Source organism: Neltuma alba, unplaced genomic scaffold (assembly GCF_004799145.2).
Source record: "Neltuma alba isolate B1F8T4 unplaced genomic scaffold, ASM479914v2 tig00006084_pilon, whole genome shotgun sequence".
NCBI classification, from domain to species: Eukaryota; Viridiplantae; Streptophyta; class Magnoliopsida; order Fabales; family Fabaceae; genus Neltuma; species Neltuma alba.
In genome coordinates this window covers 1-25,332 of record NW_021634342.1, presented here as the reverse complement: position 1 = coordinate 25,332, position 25,332 = coordinate 1, and the positions used below count along the sequence as shown (strand labels likewise).

The window sequence follows — 25,332 nt, the reverse complement described above, 5'->3', positions numbered from 1 at the left end:
AAAACATACTCCTCTAATCCTATTTATAAGGTAGAGAAAAAAAATACTTTTTGATCTTATTTATAGGATATTGAGAGAAATTTTTATATGGATGTATAATTTTATCTTTCATTTATTATTGTGTTGACTTTATTTACATGAGATGTAATATATAGGGATAAAGTTAGAAAGTTGTTGAATTTTAAATGAAAATTAATAAAATTTAAGATTTTTTTTATTTGTATGAAATATATTAAAAGTAATTTATAAATAAAATCAGATGAGGATTTTTAAAAGAACATCAATCTTGATCTATATTACAAGATTATATCATGAACCATAACGATAATTTTTAAAAGAATACATACATTTCTGGTCAAAAAAGAATAAATACACTTCGTTCTAATGGGCGAACCCAGTCCTCTTAGAACCAAGGCTTAGCCGCAAGCCCTATGCGTCATTTTAGATCCAGTTATCAAAGCCTGCATTATGGGCTGAGTTTACTGGGTTCAATAAAACACGAGGGAAAGGTTTAGCGGTTCTTCCCGTGCGCGACAGAAGAGACCCGGCTTCAAAATTTTCCTTCCTTGTTCTTGTTTTGATGCTAATTTAACCTCGCCATTATTATGCGTCCGACGTTTTTGGTTCAATCATAGAATGTGAAGCAATTCAATCATCCAACGAGTGTGAGCTAGAAGTAGGAACAAATCGTGCTAGAGATGAAGGAGGAGAAAAATGCGTGCGAATCTCTTCCTGGTTCTCGATGCACGCGATCTCGGGCAGCTCCGGATTGGACCTTAACGGAATCACTCATACTCGTCAATGAGATTGCTGCTGTTGAAGCGGATTGCTTGAGAGCCTTGTCCTCTTATCAGCAGTGGAAAATGATAGCTGAAAACTGCGCCGTTTTGGACGTTGGGCGGGGCTTGAATCAGTGCCGGACGAAGTGGAATTCCTTGCTAGCTGAATACAGCAAGATTAAGGCCTGGCAGTCAAAGTCGCCTCGCAAGTCGTACTGGTCCTTGGAAAGCGAAAGGGCAAAGAAATCTGGTTTGCCTGAGAATTTTGACCATGAATTGTTTAAGGCAATTGATGATCTTGTCAAAGCAAGAAATGAACGTTGGGGGACTGACCCTGAGAGCGATTTCGAAGCAGAGGCTGAGGAGCTTGATGATGATGTGATCGAGGAAACAGGTATGCTTAATCTATCTTGGATTAAGATCGTTGCTGTTGACTTTCTAACAGAGTTTCTTAGTCAAGGTCTTATTGTTTAATTGTCTCTGTCTGCTTTTACGGTAATGTTTATCAGAATAAAATCGGCATGCACCAGATAGTCTTGTAATATGAATGACCCCTATTCATTAAATGTAGTAAAGCTTACTCGTCAAAACACTCTTTTACTTGAGCCACGTAGCAACTATGGTCATAAGCAAAAAAATTTCATACAGCATACATACTAAGATGTAATCGTTTTTTATCATAACCTAATAACAACTATAAGGAGACCTTTCAAATTCAGGTTTACATGCACTCCTTAAAATGACTAAAATTAGCGGTGCTCTCTCACTCTCAGGTTATTTGATAGACAACTACAGCTGATATGCGATGAGTTTAATTATTGTTTCGCAGTACTAATCGTTTTGATTCAGTCATCTGTAAAGACAGATAATCCTAACGTGTTTTTATTTGACAAACGTTGACAGAATTGTTGACTTGATTACTTGTGTCTTGAGCTGCCTCTTCATCATAGAGTTTCAATTTTATTCTTGTTCTTGTTTTAGAGTAATAAGCAGTGGTATATGTATTTGGACACCCTTGGCCTTGGTATTATGGCGGGGGATGAACTGGTCTGTTTTTATGTATTTAACGAGTGAGCGTTGAATTAAGCATTGAAATGAGGAATTTTAACAATGTTATATGCATGTTAGACACCTACTCTATGTATTCAAAGAGCGAGCATTGTGACAAAGAATTTCTGTTGTCCACCTTACATATAGTTTCTTACCTTCGTTAGTGGCAGCAGGGCATGATAGGATCCTTAGTTACTTAATTTTTCCTCTGTAGCTGTAGGGCCTGGCAGTGTTCGAGTGCTTACGTTAGGCTTGTAGCTAGTATGAATACGTCTTAAGCTTAATTATCTGAACCTGATCGATCTGATATGCATAGCTGCCTTGTATGTATTTTAAATCGCAAATGAACGCGTACACTTCAGCAAATGCTTATGTAGGCACTACGAAAACCTACTACTGGAGTATGGGTAAATGCACGTTGTCTTGATTGAGTAAATTAATGAAATCATTCATCAGTAAGTTGTCTGTTGCCCAAATGGATTTTTACCACTTATATCTAGTAGTCTCATCATGGTTAGAAGTCAACATTGATGAGCTTTTATGAATTTGAAAATTAGGGCCCAAAAGAAAAGGGCGGTGGTTTAAATCCAAGAGGCATGCGCAAAAGCTTAAGAATTGCCTTTTAGAGGAGTCTTTAGAACTCTCAAAAGGAAGGCATCAAAGAGACTATGTTAAAGAACGGCCTGAGAAAAGCCAAGAGCCTGAAAAAAATCATGTAGAAGAAGATCATTTGAAAGACTTGGCACGAGAGAGAGCTAATTCGAAACATGCACAAGAAAAACCTTCAAAGGTTGACATGGAAATGTCAGTGAAGAGCCTTGCCAAAGGAAAGCTGCAAGAAGCCCAAGTTAAGGAAAGGCCAAGCAAGACAATAGGCAAGGAAGAAAACGATGAGATGTTGGCTTTGAAATTGCAAGAGTTGGCGGAACAGGTACTGGCCACTAGTACTGAAACAGCAGACTGTCGGACAGATTGCTCACAGAATGTTGAGGCCTATCGAACTGAATTTACGAGACGTCAGGGAGACAAGCTCATAGCAAGCCTTGGAGATCTCGCACACACCCTTAAGCAACTATGCAATCTTCTCCATGAATGTAAATAAACATCACAATTTGCTCGTTTAATTGTCCTATGTTATTGCTATGTTTGTGAATGGACGTTCTTCTATGGGCTACGGCAGCATGGTTTTAGTCTGATGAATCGATTTAGTGCGTTGAAAGATTCCTAACATGGCAGTGATGTATTGAAAGATTTTCATAAAATGCAATTTTATATATAATCTATCCATAAGAAGTTAGACGGGAATAACATTAATTTAATTTGCCTTATTTTGGTTTCCGTTTTTTTTTTTTTCAATGTATAGCATTTCTTTCTTTTTTAATATGACTAGGGGCATATAAGTATAACACGTTAAGTATACTTTTTTTTTTGTTGTGCTTTCTTTTCAACATTTAATTTTTTTCAAAAATATTATATGATTTTAAGTTATTAAGTGAGGGGAAAAGAATCTAGTTATAATGCTGCATGAAAAGTCATTGCGTTATTGAATGGTCAAATATAAAATATTAAAAACCGTCGCGACTCCACTGGGGATCGAACCCAGAATCTCTGGTTCCGTAGACCAGCGCCTTATCCATTGGGCCATGGAGTCAACTGATGGGGGGGGTGCGTAAAAATTACCTTAATCTTGTAAATGTAAAATCACTGCAGGTGGAAATTCACTTTAAGTTCCCAGGGATTAATAATTTCAACCCTCGAGTCCTCGACCCAAGATTTTGAGTGACAACCGAATTCCTCATGCCATAAATTTGCAGATTTACATGTTATGAGAGCGTTGGATATTGAAATGTCCCCAGTATACGAGGATCCTATTTTGTTGGCCAAGTCACAAGTGATCACGATTGAGAGAGTGTGCAGGGTTTTTATTTTCTGAGAGAAAAACTGGGGAGAAGCATAACAGAGAATTTAGGACGCATATGCTTGATGGGCAACAGGCACATGGGATGACAAAGTAAGTACATATGCGGGAGTAAAATTATACATACTAGGGAAGTGAAAAGTCGCAAATTATAACCTATTCACAAAAATTCAGATAAACACCAAAGCTCTAGTTTCAAAAAATGAAACTTGCATGCCATCTGCTATATATTCTTAGGTGCAGACTTATCATCATCACCATCATCGTATTTTACACTTCCAAATTTTTTTTTTTTTTTTACTAGCTTGACACAATTTTTTTAACACGAATTTAATACACCGCTGTTACAGCGCCGGCAACAAACAAAAGTATATATAAAGACACTGGATTTATAAAATAACGGCTCCTCAGCCTCCCAAAGTTTCAAGCTGAACCTTTCAACTCCTCAAAACTATAAATGGCCCATTTCATACAAACCCTCCAAGCAAGGCTCCGTTCTGGGCATAAACGTTCGCTCATAAAACAACCACCTTGCTCAGAATCCAGAGCACCAGAGAAAACTCAAAGGCAAACAGAGTATGGAGCAATCCTCGATCGAGCGCGAACCCAAACAGCGTTATCCCTACGTTATTGTGCTGTAAATACGTCACTGCATCCAAAGAAATCAAACACAACATGAATATAAACACCTAACGAAGCATCAACATCCTCAAACATTACGAATAAGAGGATAACACTCACCTAAAGCTTGCCTGGTTTGAAAGGAAGACGGCTGTTGAGGGGTTACTGATATGTATATGTCGGAGGTATCATAATCACTCTCATTTCCAAATCCTTCTGGAGTCTGAGATTTCCATTGATTATCGGATTCTGATTCGGCAGACGCGTTTGTGGCTAACATGTGCCATCTGGTCGCAATTGCCACTATCCCTTGAGCTCTGTGTGTGATCCTCGCGGCTCCCAGTAGGCACAAGAAGCACCCACATAACTGAACCACCGAACATATCTGCATTTTCCCAATGTTTCATCCCAATACTTTAATTAATTACTTGTTTGATCGACCAGTCATTGTCGCAACGAGTGCTTAATTATATGGTTACTTACCACAAGATCACCGGAATTGAAGAATGTCTTATCGGATTTGGAAGCTAAAACCAGCAGGAGAGCACCCGACTGACTAACGGTGATAGTAACCAAACACCCAATTATGAAGAACCTATATCTATGGCTTGTAACAGACAGCTGCTTTCTGATCTTGACATGCTCACGAAATATCACATTTGCATCAGACCCACAACCTTCGAATAGCTTATGAACCCCTTCGAATCTCAGTATCTGAAGCTCGCAGGTTAGCCTAAACATCACGCACACCAACAAGAACACCCCTGTTCTGTAAATCCACGAAACCAACATTAACAATAACACGATGGAATTCAGGGGAAACCCGGGGCTTATATGTGGGACAGACACTTTCACTGTTGAGAAAAATATGATCTTGTGGGCAAGCTCTACGAAGAAGGATGGTAAGATTATGGCGGCTAAGTATCTGAAGGCCTTCTCCAGCTCTCGCGTGTACCCTCGTCGAACGTACGTAGAGTCGTCCTGCAAGATGTCTAAGAAGAGAAGCTGTCTCAGCCCGTACCTGTGGAAGAAGCGAGAGAGAGTAAAGAAGGAGATAATGGCGAGGATTGATTCTGGTAACTGAACAAGCTTGTTGAAAGAGAGGGGGTCATCTTCAGCGGCGGATTCAGGGACTCGAATGAAGATGGAGGTGAGGATAGGGACGACGATGGCGAGAAACACGAACAAGACGTAAGAGATAAGCTTCCCTAGGCTGGAAGAGTGATCAAGAGCACACCATTTGAGGCTAATCCGAAAGTTTCGGAGCTCGTCGGAGATGATAGACTTGGACCTCGCGTAAGATGGCTGCAAAAGCAGAGGAACGTTATTAGGTTGGCATTGATCGGCGAAAGAGACGCGTCTGCCGGAGCAATCCACGTCAATGGCGGTGCTGGCGGAAGAGTCCATATAGTGTGGTCTGTAATAATGGAAGGGAAAGAGAGAACGAGAGCCACAGGAAATGGCAGCTCTTGATGATTTATATAGATGTGAGTGTATGAAAATGGGGTTTAAAAGAGGAGTGAAGAAGATGAAACCCAGAGAGAAAAAAGTAGAAACCTTGCTTTGTCTCGTGAGAGAGTTGTGTTTGCCTTGTAGGAGAGGGTCTCATGAAAGCCAAGAATAAAGCAGGGATACCAGATTTGTTTATGTATTAGGAGTAGCTTTTTCTATGTGCACGTCCTTCTCATATTCTTTTCTCTTCTGCTAATAGGATCATAAATATGCTTTAGCTGTCATTGTGGAACGTCTGGCTGCGTGCATATACACACACACAAGGCTAGAGCAAAATAAACAGAACTTTTATTTTCTACAATTTTAAGTTTAAAGAATTTATTCTTAGACTGAATTTGAAAGTTAATACCATCTGCTATCTTTAATATAAAAACTATGTGGCTAATTTATGAATATTAAAAAAATTGGTTAAATTAATTTTTTTATCATAAACTGATATTGTCTCCTTTAAAATATGCTGTCTACATTGAAACTATCATTTTATGAAAACTTTTTAATATGTGTTATCAACACAAGAATTATTTAAGAACAAAATTGATAAACATTGAAAGCAGAGTAAATTAATAATCTTATACTCCTCCGGTCCTTATTATAAGACCCCATTTGACTTTTTATTTGGTCCTAATTATAAGACCCCAATCCATTTTGTCTCTTATATTTATGCATTTTTTTCCAAGATAATCCTTCTAATAATGATAGTTTTAGCCAATATACTTAATTAGCAAGGATATTTTAGGAATTACAATACTTATTTATTATAAATAACCAACTTAACTTACTTCCTTAATCTCCTCAAATAAGTCAATTGGGTCTTATAATTAGGACTGGAGGAGTATTTAAAATCAAATTGAATTTGTAATTAATTAACATGCTACAAGCCTACAATTTTAAAAAAGAATTGGTTTCTTTGTTGAAATTCGTGTCACAAAAGCAGCAAACTCAAAGTTTAGGAACAAAACGCGGTTTACTCTCTTGGCGTTGGATTTAAATATCCCAAGCTGCTGGAGTCAAAAGAAATACATAATGCGCACAAAACTCAAAACAATGTATACATATGGCATAGAACATGTTTTGGTTTCATGTTATAAATCACTTGCGTGATTTTTCACAGATTTAATATTACGATCATATGCGATTTTATGATAGATCTTTCATCTATGCATGCAATGTTTTATTTATACTTTATGACAGTAGAGATTCATCAACGTGACCAGCTTAAATCAAGAAAAGGAAAATAAAGCATCATCATTTGATCGAGAAAAAATAATTTTAATAGAACATTGAAAATGAGACAGATGAAACCATATGGTAATATTAAATTTTAGTATAACAGTATATATATTATTTATAATAGTTAAGTGGACACCAAAGTAGAAGTGAATGAATAAGCAACAAAGGAGAAGTGCGTGGCGAGGAAATGGGGTCACGGGCCGGGACAATGAGACTGGTCACCTGTCACTTCCCGTCTCAACTCTCTGCTGTTACGCCCACTACAACTCTTCCACGTCACCAACCAAATCACTCATCGGTCCACTGCCGCCAACTGGATCTGCCTTTTCTCTCTACATTTCTACGTATTACTACTCCCTTTCTTCCATTCAGCTGACTAGAAAATTCACTATAAATAATTTGATGATATATATAAGTAATTTAGAGAGACGATATAATATATACTATAATTAAATAATTTAATAACATTTTAATATCATCAAATTATTTAATTAGATCTTATATTAAGTATTAGAAGTAGTATTATCTATTATTATCTTCAGTTCTTAATATAAGAGTTAGTTTGACTTTTATTTTGGTTTTAAATATAAAATCTCAATTTACTTTATCTCTTGTATTTATCTTTTTTTCCCCTCAAAGTAGTCCTTATAGTAATGGTAGTTCTAACTACTTATCTGGTCCTTAACATATATGAGACTTATTTAACTAATTTGATTAAATTAAGAAAGTTAGACAAATTAGTTAATTATAATAAATATGATACTCATCCGGTCCTTAATATATGTAAGACTTATAGTTAACTAACTTCCCTAACTTTCTTAATTAAATTAAATTAGTTAAATGGGTCTTATATTAAAGATCGGAGGAGTATGTTTTTCCTAAAACACCATGATCATCTTTTTTAATATCCTTCCTTCCTCTTCTGCTTGATTATGATTGAGGGAGTATCCATAAGGATAATTTAGAAAAAATTGATAAATATGATAAATAAGTCTTATATTTAAGACCAAAATCAATTCAATAATTAGGTCTTATATTAAGAATCAAAAGAGTAATATATTTGATTAGTAAGGATATTTTAGAAAAAATAACACCAATTTATTATAAATAAATAATTTAACTAATTTTTTAATTTATTTAAATTGGCCAACTAATTTTTATATTAAAAATTGAAACTAGTCCTATATTAAATTAAATTGATGAGGTTGACGTCTGCATACAGTGATCTCCTTCAGCTCTTTTATTGGGAGAATGAAATTAAAAGCAAGATTCTAGCGCAATGGGCTAAAGCTAAACATTCCGAACCCGATCCTACTAAACCCCCGGGACCCCCAAAAAAAAAAAACCAAGAGAGAAGATCCCAATTTTTCAGGCATCATTAGAAGGAAAAACACGCCAAGGAAAAGAATCGCATACAAATAATGCTTGAATGAATTCTATAAAAAAAAACTTTAATTTTATTTTCCTCATTTAAAAAAAAAACTGATTGAAACTTATTTGCTGTAAAGAGTTTGTTTATGAACACTTTAAATATTAAACAATATATAATTGTAATAAAAGTTTATATCATCTGCTCAGCGAACACTCGGAGCTAGGCTTCAAGAACTTAGATGGGATGCGCAGAAAATATATCAAGCATAAGAAAAAAAAAACTACCTTAGTTGAGTAAAATTTGCCTGTACTTAAAAGGAAAAAAAAAAAGCATAAAAAATGAAAATTATATAATATTGTCCATTGGACTATTGGGGAGAGACGGCCAACCGTCAATGCAAAAGGAAGAGACATAGAGTGTTCATCATAAACAAGGAAAACAACACCAAACCAGCACACAACCTTGCTCTATAAATGTATTAAACTAACTCTCCTAAGCAAACAAGACTAAACCTGCCATATGTGGCCGGCATATACCAGTTCAATTCTTCCCAGCTGGAACGACCTTTTCAATGTCACTCCCCCTTTAAACTATTCATTATTATTTCCTCAAGAATCCCTATGCATGCTTATTGCTCTCTCTTTATGTGACCCAAAACTTGTCTCATCAGCTCTCATGCTGCCTTCCATTTTCCATGTTCTTCCATGTATGGCTCACCCCAAAGCCTCTCATGGGCTTCTCCTCCTCCTCAGCTTCTTCCTCCTAACCCTTTGCTCTGTTCCATCTTTGGCCGATGACCCTCAGGTTCTGATCGAGTTCAAGAGCTTCTTGTCTAATGCCGATGCCTTGTCCAACTGGAACCAATCTATCAGTGTCTGTAACTGGAAAGGTATAAAATGTCGCAAAGGTGGATTTCACTTGATACTGGAGAAGATGGGACTGAGTGGCACTATAGATATTAATACCCTGTTGGGATTGTCCAATTTGCAGTCTTTTAGCGTCAAGAACAACAATTTTGAAGGTAAAATGCCTAGCTTTAACAGGTTTGGGAGATTGAAGGGACTGTATTTGTCCCATAACAAGTTCTCTGGAGACATCCCTGATAATGCTTTTGAGGGTATGAAATATCTGAGCAAGGTATTCTTGGATGAAAATGAGTTCACCGGTCGCATTCCTAGTTCTCTTGCTGAATTGCCCAACCTTTTGGATTTGGACTTACATTCGAATCACTTTGAGGGAAACATTCCAGAGTTTCGAACCAAAAATAAGTTCAGAGTTTTCAATGTATCCAACAACCAGCTCGAAGGTGAAACACCAGGAAGCACAAACGTTGGCGATCCCAGCGCAAATGATGGTAAGCTCACAATATAATCCTTAATCATCTCTCATGTTCCTGTAGGTGTTCAAATATTTTCAATGCTACTTACATTTCATTAACTTTTTTCGTCACTGTTATTTATAAGAGGAAAGTGTATTCAAGATGAGATTTAACTTTGTTTTTATTCTCACTTCATTAAGTTTCGTATCTAACATCTTTAGCCTAAGATAAACTTCGAGGTTGAATATTATTCTGTCTTTAGAAAGATATTCAAATTGCACGATACTTTTTATTTAAAAAACTATAGTAAGGGATTTGATTTCTTCCAGCTAGTTGAAAGATTTGGCAAGATACTACTGTATTTTATTTTATAGGACAGAGATGTATAAGCGAATGATTTTTATTCTGTGAATCCTTCATAGCATTAAATTTAATGGACAGGAAGCTTTATATTACTTAATCTAGTCATACGAAGTAAGCTGGAGCTGCATGCACGTTTATGCCTCAGGTCCAGTATCAACTGAATAATGCAGAGGCTAACAATGATCATAAATAAGAAAAATAAACAGTTGAAAATTGTGTTCTACATATTTTCTGAAGCAACATATTCTGCATACCATGTTGATGTCTGTTAATTAATTAATTTGCGGTGCAATAGGAAACGAATTGTGTGGAAAACCTTTGAGTCCCTGCAAAAAGTCCTCCTCAAGGAAGCGAGATATTCTTATAATTGCTATTATAGTGGTGGCTGTCATTCTCTTGGCTTCAATTATAGCAGCTTTAATTGTTCGTCGTCGCCGGAGGCGAAGAAGACGTAGTTCTCAGACGCAAACTACGGTTCAGCAAGTGCAGCATCAAAACAGTGCGCCATTGGTAATTAAGAAGAGTCCATCACTTGATCTGACAGTTGAATTCAAGAAGGGCGAGGGTGGGGATTTGAACTTTCTTAAGAAAGACAACGAGAGATTTGATCTGCAAGATCTTCTTAGAGCCTCGGCTGAAATTCTGGGCAGTGGAAGTTTTGGATCTACGTATAAGGCTATTGTTTTGAACGGACCAGCCGTGGTCGTGAAGAGATTTAAGCACATGAACAATCTTGGGAAACAAGAGTTCTTTGAGCACATGAGAAGGCTCGGAAGCCTAAGCCATCCTAACCTTCTTCCCCTGGTCGCTTTCCACTACAGAAGAGAAGAAAAGCTTCTGGTTTATGACTTGGTTGAAAATGGCAGCTTGGCCAGTCATCTCCATGGTATATACTATATACCTCTCTTCATCACAAACCAAAAGCTGGTAAAACTCAAAATGCTCATATATGATTTCAAATGCTATTTATTTTACAGGTAGGCGTGGTTCTGGGCTAGACTGGTCAACCCGATTGAAAATCATAAAAGGAGTAGCGAGAGGATTAGCTTACCTCTACAGAGAATTCCCAGATGAAAAGCTACCACATGGACATCTCAAATCCTCGAATGTTCTGCTAGACTGCTCAATGGAGCCTCGTTTGACGGAGTACGGACTCGTGCCGGTGATGAACAAGAGCCACGCTCAACGGTTCATGGCAGCATACAAGGCCCCAGAGATGAACCAATCGGAGCGACCCAGCCAGAAGACGGACCTGTGGTGTTTGGGGATTCTCATTCTGGAACTACTGACAGGGAAATTCCCGGCAAATTACCTACGACATGGGCAAGGAGCGAACTCGGACTTGGCCACGTGGGTGAACTCGGTGGTGAGAGAAGAGTGGACAGGGGAGGTGTTCGATAAGGATATTCTGGGTACGAGGAATGGTGAAGGAGAGATGCTGAAGCTGTTGAAGATAGGAATCTACTGTTGTGAATGGGACGTGGAGAATCGGTGGGATTGGAAGCAGGCGATAGCCAAGATTGAGGAATTGAAGGAGAAGGACAGTGAAGACGATTTCTCTTCTTTTAATAACAGCGAAGCAGATTTGTCCTCCTCCAGGCCTATCACCGACGAGGATTAATTCTCGCTCCCACCACCCAGCTAGTTCATATGGCCAATAATGTCAAGAAACCAAAGTTTGGAGCTTTTTTTCATTTGTATTGTCATTATTCTGATTCTTCCCCCCTTTTTTTTTTGTAGCATACATGTATCGATGACGATGAATTGCTGGACCGCTTGGTCGGTCAAAAATGGCTTCACGCTTACGCTCACACTCACGTTAGTCTTCGTCGAGGACCCCTTCGTGTGGTAAATGACGAAGGGCAAGTAAAGGACAGCCAATGGATTCTTGTATAAATAAATTAAAAAGAAAATACCATCATCCTTGTATCATTGGTTTTGTTAGAACGAAAGTTGTTTTTCCCCCCTAAAGCGCATAGATATCTTTTTATTAGATAAAATCCTATTCGAAGTACAATTACACTAAATGTGAGACCTTTTTTAATAGGAATTTGAACCTTAATTCGGCATGTTATGATGGACTAATCTCTTTTCACTAGATTCAATTCTGTTGGCATAACCAAAATTGCTATTGATACGAGAAAGAAAACCTTTAATTCTGGGCTCCCCAAGGTACACTAAACCATATTTGTGGAAATTTCGGATTTCTGCAAAGCATGAGAGAGCAGATTACACCTTTTGATTTTGGGGTATCTACCTTAAAAAAAGTCCCTTTTTGCCTTTGAGCTTTCCTGCTGAGTATTGTGAATGGATTGTTGTATCTATATATTTTTGCCCCCAAAAAAAGCACTTTGTTTCTAATGAAATTAGTAGATTACCCGGGTACTTTATAGAATTTAATGCAACGATATCAAATTGCATTATTTATTCACTTTTTAATATAAAAAATATTTATATGTAATATTAAATTATAAATAGATTTATAAGTTAAATTAGAAACTTCTTCCCCGTGCAATGCACAAGTCAATGCATTTGATTAAAATTATAGTTGTGATAGATTATTTGTGTAATTAGATTCACTTAGATTAGAATAGATAATCATAATAATCATAATAAATTGTATGAAAATGTGTATAAAGAGTAAAAAAAAAACTGCAAAATTATATCACACTACGCTGATACACCTAAAAAGGCAAAGAATATTAAACCCCTCTTCCACGCACATGAAGAAAGCAAGCATTTGATAAGCAGAAAATAAAAAACGAAAAGAAGAAAGAAAAACTACAAGTAGCGATTATGCGTTTATCTTCTTCAAAAAAATGTGTGATAACTCTAGTTTCATTACCAACTATTTCAAAACTTTCACTTGCCTGTCTTAAAGATCCTTCCTATAGTACTCTAGTAATCCCCTTGGGGTAATGCAACCTTCTATCTGAGTATCCTGCACAGAGTTCATAGGTTCAGTTAGTGAGTAGACCTTGAATAAATAAGTAATGTTGACCACTTACTCATCTACTTATGTTCTGTTCAGAATCATTCCAATCTAGCGAGGAGTGTATAACGAAACCTTTGGCAATCCACTTCCTTATAGCACATGCCACAATAAGACGTTAGGCATATTTTGTAGATTATTTTATTTGTTGGACACAAACTGAAGAAACGAAATAAAAGATCTCTTTTGAAAGCATTCGAAAATGACCGACTCATTGAGACTGCCAAACCAGCCTGGTACTGGAAAATCAAATACTACAAGTAAGGAGCAGTGAAGTGGATAGAACAGCCAAATTGTTGAAAGCTATTATGCCCCTTGTTGTAACAGAGGAAGGAGGAGAACAACTTTTAAAAGGTCATATAACCCATCATCTGATCCTCATTGTAGAGGAGTGACAAATTTGAGAGTTGTGTTTTAAAGAGCCATAAAATTCATAGAACGAACAGATTTGATGACCAACAATGAAAAAGTAATGTGCTTGTCTATCTTCTCATATGACTGCTCACTAAATGTCAATTAATAGGGGGATATTTGGAACAATAATGAGGCTATTTAAGCTCCAGCTGGGAATCCAACCTGTGTTCAATCCAACCATGTATTAAACCACTCCCAATTCAATTGGGCGTTACGAGATTTTATATATAAAGTAGATAAATTAATTTAAAAAATAATAAATAGAAAAACTAATATAAATCATAGATTACCAAAAGTCTCAGAACTAGAATCGATTTTTTTACTGGTTTTCAAACTTAGTACGGGATGAGGATATTTTATTTTATTTTATTTTTTGACCGAATATGAGGATATTTTATTAATAAATTGATTAGACCTCAATCATGAATCTACATCATGCGAGTAAGAAATATCCTAGATTTTTAGGCTTGAATGCTTGGGTACAGTCTGAGCTGGAAGTTTATCCATAAGATTTCATCGTTGGTTTTGGCCCACTGGGTTGAAACTTGACAAAAACCAGGACGCCAACAGGTTTGAGTCAAGCGTGAATATGAAAGTCACCCTTTAAATACAACTCCTTAGCTGCGCCTGGCTCATCATCATCATCATCATCATCAAAGCGAAGAAATGTCAGAAAAGAAGGAACGTCGAATTCTGGTGGCCGTCGACGAAGGAGAGGAGAGTATGCACGCTCTCTCATGGTGCCTCAACAATCTGGTCCACCCAAACTCCGATGATACTCTCATTCTGCTCTACTGCAAGGCACCTCGTCCTGTTTACACCGCCTTAGATGGCGCCGGCGGTTCGTGTTAATCCCATCGCTATTATGTTATGCCCCGTCTTTGCCCTTTTCTTCCTTCTATTGGCTTTAGCCTTTGGTAATTCTTTTTTTCTGGTCAGGATATTTGTTCTCTGCTGATGTATCGGCGGCCATGGAGAGGTACAGCGACCAAGTGGCGGATAGCGTGATGGAGAAAGCAAAGAAGCTTTGTGCAAATGCGCAGCAGCAGGTAGGTTTTAGCGATTTCCTTTTTCTGAGATTGATAGATGATTTGTGATGGAGGTGGAAATGGCGATTATTGACGAGGGTGAGCGAATGAAACAGGTGAAGGTGGAGACGAGGGTGGAGAATGGGGACGCGAGGGACGCGATCTGCGAGGCGGCGGAGAAGCTGGGGGCGGACGTGCTGGTGATGGGAAGCCATGGCTATGGCGTCATAAAGAGGGCCTTCCTTGGGAGTGTGAGCAACCACTGCGCTCAGAAAGCCAAGTGCCCTGTTCTCATCGTCAAGAAGCCCAAATCATAAATTCCTCCTTTCTTTCACTCCCTTGTAAATTTCCAGTGCTGTATTTGTATACCTTGTAAATTAATAAATCAGATAATTAAAAAAAGCTCTTTTTTTTCTTTCGCCAGCTGAAAAAAGCTCATGTACGTTGCTACTTTTCTGCGGTAGTATTTATAAGGCATTATCAGGAAAAGCTTCAGGAGTGTTTGAGTAAGATTAAAATTATTATTTTATAAGTGTTTTTTTTTATTTACAAAAAAATATTTCTGAGAAGTGATTATTGAGATATCCAAACAACTTTTTGTATTACCTATCTTTTAAAATATAATAATTTTTTAATCATACTTTTATGTAATAAATAAATATACTTTTTAAAAAAGATAATTATATACATTCTAATATATTATATTAAAAATTTAATAAAATAATTTATAAATAGGATTAAAGAATTTTTTTCTTTCTCTGCCCGGTAAAAAAGGGTAGGTTATAGTTTTTTGTTTATCATTAAATAAAGTTTGTTAATTATTTGTTCTTTAAAATGTTTACAAATATTATTGTTATATGATACTGGAGAGTCTAATTTTATTTGCGTTTTTATTTTTTTGGGTGGTCTATTAATTTAGCAAAAATAATACAAGGCCTGATTGGGAGAATTTAAGAAATCCCATTTTATGTAAGTCTAGATAAAACTTCTTTTACATACTTATCTCGTATTCCATAAATCACTATTAAGAAACTATTTATAAAATGTTTCAAATGGGCTCACTGGTACCTGTCATTGGCATTTGGGAATAGTTGAAGCCAAAATGACAAAAAGACAAAACACTCTCAAGGGATGTTCAAAACATTATCGGGGGGTGTTTGACAATATGATAAAACCATGGTTTTGAGACCAAACCATAGTTTTGGTCTCAAATTTGTCAAATATGAAGAAAAATTAACAAACCGTGGTTTCAGGCCAAAACCATGGTTTTGAACTCAAAACCATAGTTTTAGGAAAAGTGAATCTATTTTGTTTATGGCTTAAATTAGAGAGTATGATTGTGCCTGTCAGAGTAGATCTCAACGATAATATGATTTTAACACCCCTTGATTATTTTTTTATAAACATATTTAATCTTATATTTTATAAATATATACACATATTAATTAATTATTAATTATATTATCTTATGTATTATTAATTATGTTGGTAAAAAATATGTTATTAACAATTATATTTTTTCAAATTAAAATATATCATATTGACTTATGTCCTTTGTAGTAATTTGTACATATAAAAAGTGCTTCTGATAATAATTATTCAAATACTCTCACTTCACAAAATCTATTCTCCTAAGAATCTATTCTCCAGAAACTATTATCTAAACCATGGTTTGGTTTCATCCAAACACTCCCTTGGTTTCAATTTACCAAACACCTTGATCTAAAAAAATAATTGCTGGTTTAGTTCTCTATGGATTAGGTAGTTATTTGAATTCTTTTTTAAAAGTATTTGGATAGAAACAAAATCATGATTTTAAAAATATTTTTATAATATAAAAAATAAATATATAAAAAATTTTGTTTCAATTTATAAAAAAATATTTTTTAAAAGCACTTTTGAAGTTAAGTAAACTAAGGGGGTGTTTGGATAAAACCAAACCATGATTTAGAGAATAGCTTCTGAATAATAGATTCTTAGAAGAATAAATTTTGTGAAGAATAGATTTTGTAAAGTGAGAGTGTTTAGATAATTATTATCAGAAGCACTTTTTATATGTACAAATTACTAAAAAAGACATAAGTTAATATGATAATTACATAAAAGATAAATTTTATGATATATTTTAACTTGAAGAAATAAAATTGTTAATAACATATTTTTTACTAACATAATTAATAATACATAAGATAATATAATTAATAATTAATTAATATGTGTATATATTTATAAAATATAAGATTAAATATGTTTATAAAAAATAATTGAGGGGTGTTAAAGTCATATTATCGTTGAGATCTACTCTGACAGGCACAATCATACTCTCTAATTTAAGCCATAAACAAAATAGATTCACTTTTCCTAAAACTATGGTTTTGGTCTGAAACCACGGTTTGTTAATTTTACTTCCTGTTTGACAAATTTGAAACCAAAACCATGGTTTTATCATATTGCCAATCACCTCCCAAACCTGTTATGGTGATACAGGTAATTATAAAAAATATCTTATTAAGTTTGACGCGGATTAAAAAAATTCCAATGTATCGATTGGCGAAAATGAACAATGCTAATGTTACAATGAACCTAAATTATTCTGGTAAAAAAAAAAAAACCTAAATTATCATTCCATTCCGTACTGTTAATATTATGTTGACGATAATTGAAGATCGTCTGCCTTCCGCCTTTGTAAATATAAAAAAATGGCGGGTGTTATGTCTAATAACACTCTGTCGCGCCTAGACCCGCCGCCCAGTTTCCCTCCTTATCGCTGCCGCTGCTCGCTGGACGCCACCACGATTTTCTTCCAGTTTCCATGTAAAGTACTTCTTCGTTTCTGGATTGCTCCGTGTCATTTTCTTTTTCCTCTTCGTTGGTTCTGCGCAACCGAACCAAAGGATCATTTTGAAGAAGAATTCTAAATTCCATTTATCTAGTTTTACTTAACTATTCTCTTGTTGCCTTTTCAACGCTATTTCGGTTCCCGTCGCTGCGAAAGCCTGGTACTTATATCGATGACGTAAAGTAGTTCTCTTCGTTGAAGTCGTTTTTCTTTCTATTTTGCCACTTAAGTTGTGTCGTTGGTTAGCGAATTGCTGCTGAATATGACAGCCTCATTGGTCAAAAAAGATATTCGCGTGCCAATTTGGTGTCTACTTATTTTTTTCAGAGGAGGAAATGGGAGCTTCAGAGCACTAAACTATACCTTAACCAACTTGTGGCAGCTGCTAGGGCTGAGCGAAGCTTTCTTGCACCATTGCTTGCTAAACCCGGTAGTTCAATGGGTTGGTGGGAAGGCGTCGGGGAACCTCGGGTTCTCATTGCCCCTGGTAAATCTATATTTATATCGTTGATTTTAAATGTGCGTCTGATTTTGTGTTGTCTGTAAAAAGAAATATAAATTCGTCATTCCGCTTGTCTTTGTGTATCTAGCATACGCATCATGTTGACAACTTGACCTAACTAAAGATTGCTTTATTTGTAGAGGTCACAAGTTATTGCTAATTAAGTAGAAACATACCTGAGGAAGATCTTATCATCAGATGTGATATGGTTAGCATGTTTATTATTGAGATGGCAAATTTCTAAACTTCAGTGTTAATGCACATAGGATTAGATGATTCTGAATGAAAGTAACGCTGTCTCGTAATCTATGAGTTCTGACAAGGCAAAAAGGATGTCTTTTATTTTAAAAGATAAAAAAAGTGGACCATTGGATTGACGAACAAACAATTTTCTCCTATAATGCACATGAGTGCATGAAAACAACTAGGAGACTCAAAACATGCTAATTATAGAATATATGTTTTATATGCCTTAGTATGCTATGTAAGTTATAGCTACTGATTAATTATTTTATTTTGATTTTTGTTCATTCACCGCCTTGTGATTGATATTATACTAAGTATGTTACTTTACAATCGCAAGAGCTTTTGAACTTTGTCTCCCTCTATGTAAATGCAGATCCTGGTACAAGTGGAAATGGTTTAGGACGCTTGCTTTTGCTTCGTCATCCCAAATCAGGTAGGTGCTTCCCCGAAATCATAATGTATGAGTTCTTGCGAACTGTGTGTCTCGAGTACTTAAAGTGTTGGTTAATTACTTAATTTAATATAGTTCTGTTAATATTGCTCTATCACTTAGCTAGAAATCCGTCTTTGGGATATGAAATATTGAAGCTTTTGAATATTCTATCCTTATCTCTTTGCCTCCTCCTCCTATTTATTTATGATTCTAACTTGTTTTAACTTGGTTGAAGGAAATGCTACCCGCTACCTCTTTGTAAATGGGACGCTTCAAGAGCTTCAATGGTTTAAAAAATCATATGGATCGTGGTTCTTGGGAGATTATCTATGTGAAGGTAGATGCTGGATTTCCTCAGCTATATAGTATTGATCTAGTGGTGCTCCTTATTTTTGCACGGTCACATATATATATATATATATATATAGTTAATTAATTATATGGCATTTGGTACATTTCTATTTATAATTTGTCTTCTGTGTGAGGAAAACTAACAGTTTTCTTCTAATGTCCTTTTCTTAGATTGCATGAGATTATTTCAACTACTTAGTCTGTAATCAGTCTATAAGTCTCTTTCACATATGATAAATTTATTATGACTGCATAGATTCAGCTTGAATTCTTGGCAATTACTGTCAGTTTAATCATTATTATTCATATTTTTCTTCTTCTGCAGATGGCAGGTTGTATCTGTCCACTCCAGTGGATCCTATTTTCATCATGTTGCCCATTTTTGAGGAAGCTAGAATGAAGGTAATTCTGTGTTTCTCATCAGCCAATTTTGCAGAGGAAGGCATTCCTTATTTTCCTATTCCTCGTATGAATTAATTAAGGGTTAAGGTGCGAATCCACCCATGAAATATTCTGTCAGGAGCACCAAGCACCATAAGCTTTTCTTGGATGTAAAAGTACGCATGGGTCAAAAATACTATGGCTGCTAAGTCAACTAACATGAACCGTTTAACAAACATGTCAACTAAAAAAATGGTGCTAAAATACACATGAACTTTTTGAAATAGCGCAAAAATACACATGAACTTTTTAATGACCGTGGCATTTTTGCATCATCTTGAAAACTTTATTTGTATTTTTGTACCGTTTTCTTGACCTACATGTTTGTTAGATGGTCAACATTAGTTGACTTAACAGTCATTGCATTTTTGCATCATTTTAGAACTTTTATGTATATTTTTGCATTCAAAAAAAATTTATGGTGTTAGCCCCTCATAACAAAATACTTTATGGTTAAATTTGCATCTTAACCCATTAATTAATGATCAACTATTTTTAACAAGGCCAAATTGAATTTTCTGCTACTCATCTGCGACTTCTTACATATGTACCAATTTTTCCTATTAATATCAGTTCAACATTAAAGGAATCCACATAAAAGGCCAGTCGCATGCTCCTGCTTGTCAGGCTGTCAAAGAGTCTACTTTTCTTAGCAAGTTTTTCTTCTTCTAGTATTTATGAGAAATGAGGAATTTGTTCTTGAGCCATGGATAGTATTTTCATATTTACGAACTCTACTTGTAGCATTCAGCATGTAGTTGGGGGATTTTTATATTTTTCTGAGCATAGCAATGTCAAAGATATGCTCTTGTCTTGCAGGGCCAGATAGGTTCTAGAATTCTGCTCATTTTGAGGAAAGAGATAATTTATGTTTTCTGAATATCTCAAGTTATCATTTAATTGCATGCAGAAAGGGGAAGATCCTGGTAAATTCAGACAACTGGATGAGATCTTGTTTGTTGATGGGTATCCTGAATATCAACATTTATTGTCCACAGTGGAGAACTGTATGCAAGTAGTTTGTGAAGTTAAAGGTGACATGTGCAGCCCTTATCTAGAGCTGCAGTTTGAAAGTTTGCCAAGTTATCTTATGATTTTAGTAAATAATTTAGCAGATATTTTGAGCGTAAATTCGGATGTCTGTTATTGATTTAGGACTTTTCTCTATTAGACTGGTCATGGACAATTAAACATGATGATCCCATTGTTGATCACTTCAAGGCATGCTATACTTTTTGCTTCCTTTTCCCCCCATAATAATATCCAGGCATATATGACTGATTTTTAAATCTTGACAATGGGATAGATTCTTTATGGAGCTTTGTAGCAATAAAATTGTCATACGGGGGAATAGCCGCATGGCTGTCTATGGGGATTAATTTTGCGGAGATCAATTTTCTACAAAACTATGGTAAGAATAAGTGATTGTGGTGATTAATTTTTACCTCTTCTCTCTCTACATATGCAGAAGTTGGGTCAACGAAATTTTTTAGGCTTGATGATTCAAAGGTTCAACGTTGGCTGCATATTAAGGTGAATCTACATATCCTCTCTGTCTTGTGAAGTGATGTCTGTGCTTTACAATGTTCTTGACATAAAGTGACTGTAAGAATAAAACATGGCTGATATATTCCCTCGTATTATGTTAGCCATTTAGGACATGTATCCTTTGGGTATATTGTGAGAGTGCTTTCATCTGACATAATTTTTTATTTATCCTGGATATATTTTTGGTTATTACTGATTTGGGTTGCTTGAAAAGTTGTAACTGGTATTAAAATTTATTGTTTTGACATCTCTTATTTTAGGTTTGTCAGCTGAAGCAGACACTACCCCAGCTGGGCAAAAACTATGCTGTACAAGAAGAGAAAGACACATGTAAAGTCTGTAAACTGTTTGTTACCATACTGTTCTACTGGCTGTTGAAAATTTTCCTCTGGTTGATGTTGAACCGAGAAAAGGAAATATCAACACGCTATATTGAAAGACTGAACATGTTGGGAAAACATATTGGGCCTTTGGATCCTGTGCTGGGGTATCTGGCTATCCGCCCTTAGATTTATGCGTTTTGACTATTGTGTATACAAACATTATGATGAGGCTAGATTGGCAACCTGTGGAATTGATGTTTTTAATCAAGTAAATGCATGTTAAAACATTGGGTGCAGATCTATAGCATAATATACTGTATTTAACCAAATGATCATCTTTTCTTTGTTATCAAATTTACAGAATGGGAAACGGACCGCAGAATTTATCCTATTGGTAGATTACATGGTTGATAGGCAACACACTTGATAAAATAAATATCCCACTAGAATTTCCTATCTTTTCTTTTAGATTACGCACTTGAAAGGCATCTCTGGTTTTTTGGCATCACAAATTTTGCTGCTTAATAATATACTGATGTTACTGATGCAGTGGTGGACGCAGTCTCAATGTTAGGAGAGTACTTGAGGAATGAACCGTGGTTGCAGTATTTGTGTAATCATCTTAAGTATGGCCTTTGAATGTGTCTTGTCACGTAGATATTACTCGGATATACTCTTTGGGCTTAAGAACTGTTTTAACAAGGACTTAACTTTTGCAGGTTAGACATACTTGAGGTTACTGGGAAAGCACAAGTGAGCGAAGCTCCTAGTAATGACCCTGGTTTTGTTAATGAATTACAGGTATTTACTAATACTAGAGACTTGTGGTTGCTACCATGAATTTTAATATAATTTGATAGCTTGTATTAATTATCATCAGGAAAAGAATGAGGATAAAAAGCCTGCAAAAAGGGGAAGACAAGCGAAGAAGCCAAAAATGGAGACAGAATCACACAACATTAAAGACATGTTCACCAGGGCTTCCCGTAAGAAAAAATAAGGCACTGTCATTTGGTGAAATATGAGTTAATTGTCATTAAATGGATGGTGTTCTCCAGACACCGGGGTTATGGGATAAGCGTTGAGTCAGATCTTACTTTGTACCGTCCAATTTATTTTGAGGATATGATTAAATATTTTGCCCATGTCGCTTTCAATATCACATAGATGACCTTTCCTCTGCCTTTATAGACCACATCTAAATATGATGGGGGGTCGTTTACTTTATCCCTTCACGTGATTTCTAGCGCAAGTAGATATCTTGATGCTTGTTGAACCTTTCTTTTTCTTTTTTCCTTTTGAGTGTAGACGGGTTCCCATTTGGTGTCATCAGGTGATGAGCACCCAATGCTCATCACCTGATGAGCAATCTGGACCGTCCAGATTTAATTTGGACGGTCCAGATTTAATATCATTAAATAATTATTTTAAAATAGAAAAAATTATATTTTTAAAAAATGATAGTTATGAGATTATTTTTATTTTTATCTTATACCTATTAAAATAATTATTTTTAAAAAAAATAAAAATAAAAATAAAAATAAATCTGGACCGTCCAGATCAGATGGGGTGATGAGCATTGGGTGCTCATCACCTGATGAGCACCCAATGCAAGTCCGAGTGTAGACCGTCCTCTTCAAGCTGCTGGACCCTGTCTGCTAGGGTTTAGCAGCTTCTATCCCCTGGGCTTTCTTCTTTTTGTGGGAGAATTTTGACTATGAAAGGCTTTTTTCTGTGGATGAGTTTTGGATTTTCAATATGTATGTACGTGTTGAGAGTTACGGCCTGATGTATAGATTAGCTTAATTACTCAATAACTCATTTTATTGTCAATAAAGCTTGAAAATAAAGGATTTATAAGAGATTTATTATAAGTTGAAATTAAATTATTATATTTCTGTATTAGAAAATAAAAAAGACTATTTTTCTAATCAAAATAATATATTTCTGTAATTAGATATATTTTTGAATATTCTATAATTAAATATATTTCCGTTTCATTTATGTGGAATGACGAGAAATCTCGAAGTCATATTATTTATCTGTAACGAGATTTCTGACGTGCCCATTTGTTTTTTAAAATATATTAATTAATGAGTCGTTTTAGAGTCTCAACTTTGGAGTGTGAAACTGTGAACACGTGTTGCTTTGGCGTGATTGATCAGTGGCAAAAAATTAAACACCTGATTGATTGCATTGAAACATAATGGCGGTTATAGATAACGGCCTCCTTAGTATTTTATTGTCCACTTATGCTGAACCAATATTTTGTCCTTTTTTTATTTCATCTTCCCAAGTCAGGTCCACAAAAAAAAAAAGAAAATCACCTTCCCAAGCAAAACATTCAATAAAATTGAAGTTTTACAATATCCGAATCTTTTGTACTTTGTCTGGCCTCCATTTGACGTAGCAATCAATATTAAATACTAGCCTTCGCCTTGACTACGACAAAAGCTTGCATTTTTCACACCATTCTCCATCCCTTTCAGGCTTTCACCTTGCAGACTCAGAAAGCTTCAAATCCCCCTCTCTTTTCCTGCTTCTTCATCCACAACTTCATCTGCAAAGGTATTCATGATCTACAAGTTTCCCACTTGCACGTTCCTGAATATAATTTGAATCACAATTCACCTGCACTGATCAGTCGTTTCTATTTTGCATTGCTTTCCGTTCATGCTAGTTTCCTTTATTTCTATTTCTATTCTTTTTCTTCGGGTTTTGATTCTTCGTTGCATGATGTTTATGCTCTAGTGTTACTGATGACTCTTGACTGGTTTTGACGAACTTGTCTGCAAAAATATTGTTGTTCCCAGAAAATCAATAAGAAAAAAATAAATAAATGCTTTGACTCTTCTCTTTCGTTTCATTCAACACGGAGGACGCCGATTTAATGCGAAGATCTGTAACTCGCTGGGTTACCTGAGTTTACGAAGTAGGAATGTATCAAAACAGTTTACGGACTTATTGTGTATGACGTTATGGGTTAGAGAATGAGGTTCTCTTTTAAGAAGGCGTCTACGCAACCCAAGCTTTCTTGCAGAATTTGAAGCTTCCTTCAGACTTCAGAGGAATATTCCCAACTCCTTTAGGAGTTACTGTCTTGTATATTAGCCCGTTAATAGCCCACTTTTCTAGAAGTTCGGTACAAATAGCTAGTTTTCCTTTACTCTCCTTTCTTCCATTCTATATTGAGAAGAAATTTACCAAGTTTTCAAGTGGAAAATGATGCCCTTGCACATGATTAGAATGTCCTTGGCCTCAGAGGTCTCTTTCAGAGCAGATGAAGGGATAGAGATAGGATTGAAAGCCAAATATAAATAGGGCTATTTAGTATGTTCACTAGTAATATATTCTATTTTGGATATTACTATCAAAAGTCGTTTAATTTCTCTTATCAATAGGTCTCAAGCAAGCTTATAAGTTGAAAGAAAGGAAGGTGGAGAGTGGAGAACATCTCTTGCTTCCTCAAGTTCCAATGGCAATGGTGGATATTGAACTTACATGTATTGATAGCGATAATGTTATGAAGATCCTTGAAGCTGAAGGTGTTGAGTTTCTTCTATTGTGAAGGACGGTAACTTGGGTTATGCAGAAACTTTCTGTAGGGTTTGTCTTTGGATATATATATATATATATATATATATATAATATATATGTGTGGACCATCCTCAAAAATGTCTGCTTCGTTAATATATGTTTATTGCTAATTCATTACCATCTTTGAACTGAGATTAGGTACCCTTGTCATCATGCAATGGGAAAACTATCTGCCTTTTCTTCTCTGCAAACTGGTGCAGGCCTTGCAGAACATTCATGCCCCATCTGGTTGAACTTTATCACACATTGAGAGATAGGGTGTAAGCCTAGAAATTATCTTCATCTCCTTTGACCGTGATGAGGATGCATTTCAAAACAACACTTAAGAGTATGCCATGGCTGACCATACCATTTAATGTTAATTTGCACAGAAGACTCATTGACAGATACCGAGTAATCGAATCCCATCATTCATTCCATTGTCCTCAAAGGGCATCGCAGTAGAAGAAGACTGG

At 35.7% G+C, this 25,332-nt stretch overlaps 5 protein-coding genes and 1 non-coding gene across 8 annotated transcripts; 4 read left to right on the top strand and 2 right to left on the bottom strand.

Annotated features, from left to right (window-relative positions):
• The first annotated feature begins 491 nt into the window (after positions 1 to 491).
• LOC114749534 (trihelix transcription factor ASR3-like) lies at positions 492 to 3,091 on the top strand. Its single transcript, XM_028938031.1, has 2 exons — positions 492 to 1,173; positions 2,387 to 3,091. The coding sequence occupies exons 1-2, from the start codon at positions 699 to 701 to the stop codon at positions 2,929 to 2,931; spliced, it is 1,020 nt and encodes a 339-aa protein (XP_028793864.1). The 5' UTR covers positions 492 to 698; the 3' UTR covers positions 2,932 to 3,091.
• Positions 3,092 to 3,407: 316 nt separating this feature from the next.
• TRNAR-ACG (transfer RNA arginine (anticodon ACG)) lies at positions 3,408 to 3,480 on the bottom strand. The gene has a single exon. It is a non-coding gene; the product is annotated as a tRNA-Arg (tRNA).
• Positions 3,481 to 3,864: 384 nt separating this feature from the next.
• Positions 3,865 to 5,775, bottom strand: LOC114749530 (uncharacterized). The gene is made up of 3 exons (XM_028938025.1): positions 4,852 to 5,775; positions 4,489 to 4,753; positions 3,865 to 4,396 (listed from the first exon to the last, which is right to left on the bottom strand). Exons 1-3 carry the CDS (start codon positions 5,773 to 5,775, stop codon positions 4,263 to 4,265), a joined length of 1,323 nt encoding a protein of 440 aa, XP_028793858.1. The 3' UTR covers positions 3,865 to 4,262.
• Positions 5,776 to 9,190: 3,415 nt separating this feature from the next.
• LOC114749529 (pollen receptor-like kinase 4) lies at positions 9,191 to 11,797 on the top strand. The gene is made up of 3 exons (XM_028938024.1): positions 9,191 to 9,836; positions 10,441 to 11,049; positions 11,141 to 11,797. The coding sequence occupies exons 1-3, from the start codon at positions 9,191 to 9,193 to the stop codon at positions 11,782 to 11,784; spliced, it is 1,899 nt and encodes a 632-aa protein (XP_028793857.1). The 3' UTR covers positions 11,785 to 11,797.
• Positions 11,798 to 14,224: 2,427 nt separating this feature from the next.
• Positions 14,225 to 15,080, top strand: LOC114749532 (universal stress protein PHOS34). The gene is made up of 3 exons (XM_028938029.1): positions 14,225 to 14,410; positions 14,509 to 14,618; positions 14,714 to 15,080. Exons 1-3 carry the CDS (start codon positions 14,236 to 14,238, stop codon positions 14,912 to 14,914), a joined length of 486 nt encoding a protein of 161 aa, XP_028793862.1. The 5' UTR covers positions 14,225 to 14,235; the 3' UTR covers positions 14,915 to 15,080.
• Positions 15,081 to 17,304: 2,224 nt separating this feature from the next.
• On the top strand, positions 17,305 to 22,520 carry LOC114749531 (ribonuclease H2 subunit B-like). Of its 3 annotated transcripts, none has more exons than XM_028938026.1 (11): positions 17,305 to 17,411; positions 17,819 to 17,923; positions 18,558 to 18,617; positions 18,853 to 18,954; positions 19,294 to 19,370; positions 20,320 to 20,443; positions 20,878 to 20,942; positions 21,218 to 21,287; positions 21,831 to 21,906; positions 22,000 to 22,081; positions 22,161 to 22,520. In XM_028938026.1, exons 1-11 carry the CDS (start codon positions 17,309 to 17,311, stop codon positions 22,278 to 22,280), a joined length of 984 nt encoding a protein of 327 aa, XP_028793859.1. In that variant the 5' UTR covers positions 17,305 to 17,308; the 3' UTR covers positions 22,281 to 22,520. The 3 variants fall into 3 exon arrangements, with proteins under 3 accessions (XP_028793859.1, XP_028793860.1, XP_028793861.1); XM_028938027.1 differs by having other exon boundaries at positions 21,831 to 21,908; positions 22,008 to 22,081; XM_028938028.1 differs by having other exon boundaries at positions 17,346 to 17,411; positions 17,764 to 17,923.
• Positions 22,521 to 25,332: the final 2,812 nt, after the last annotated feature.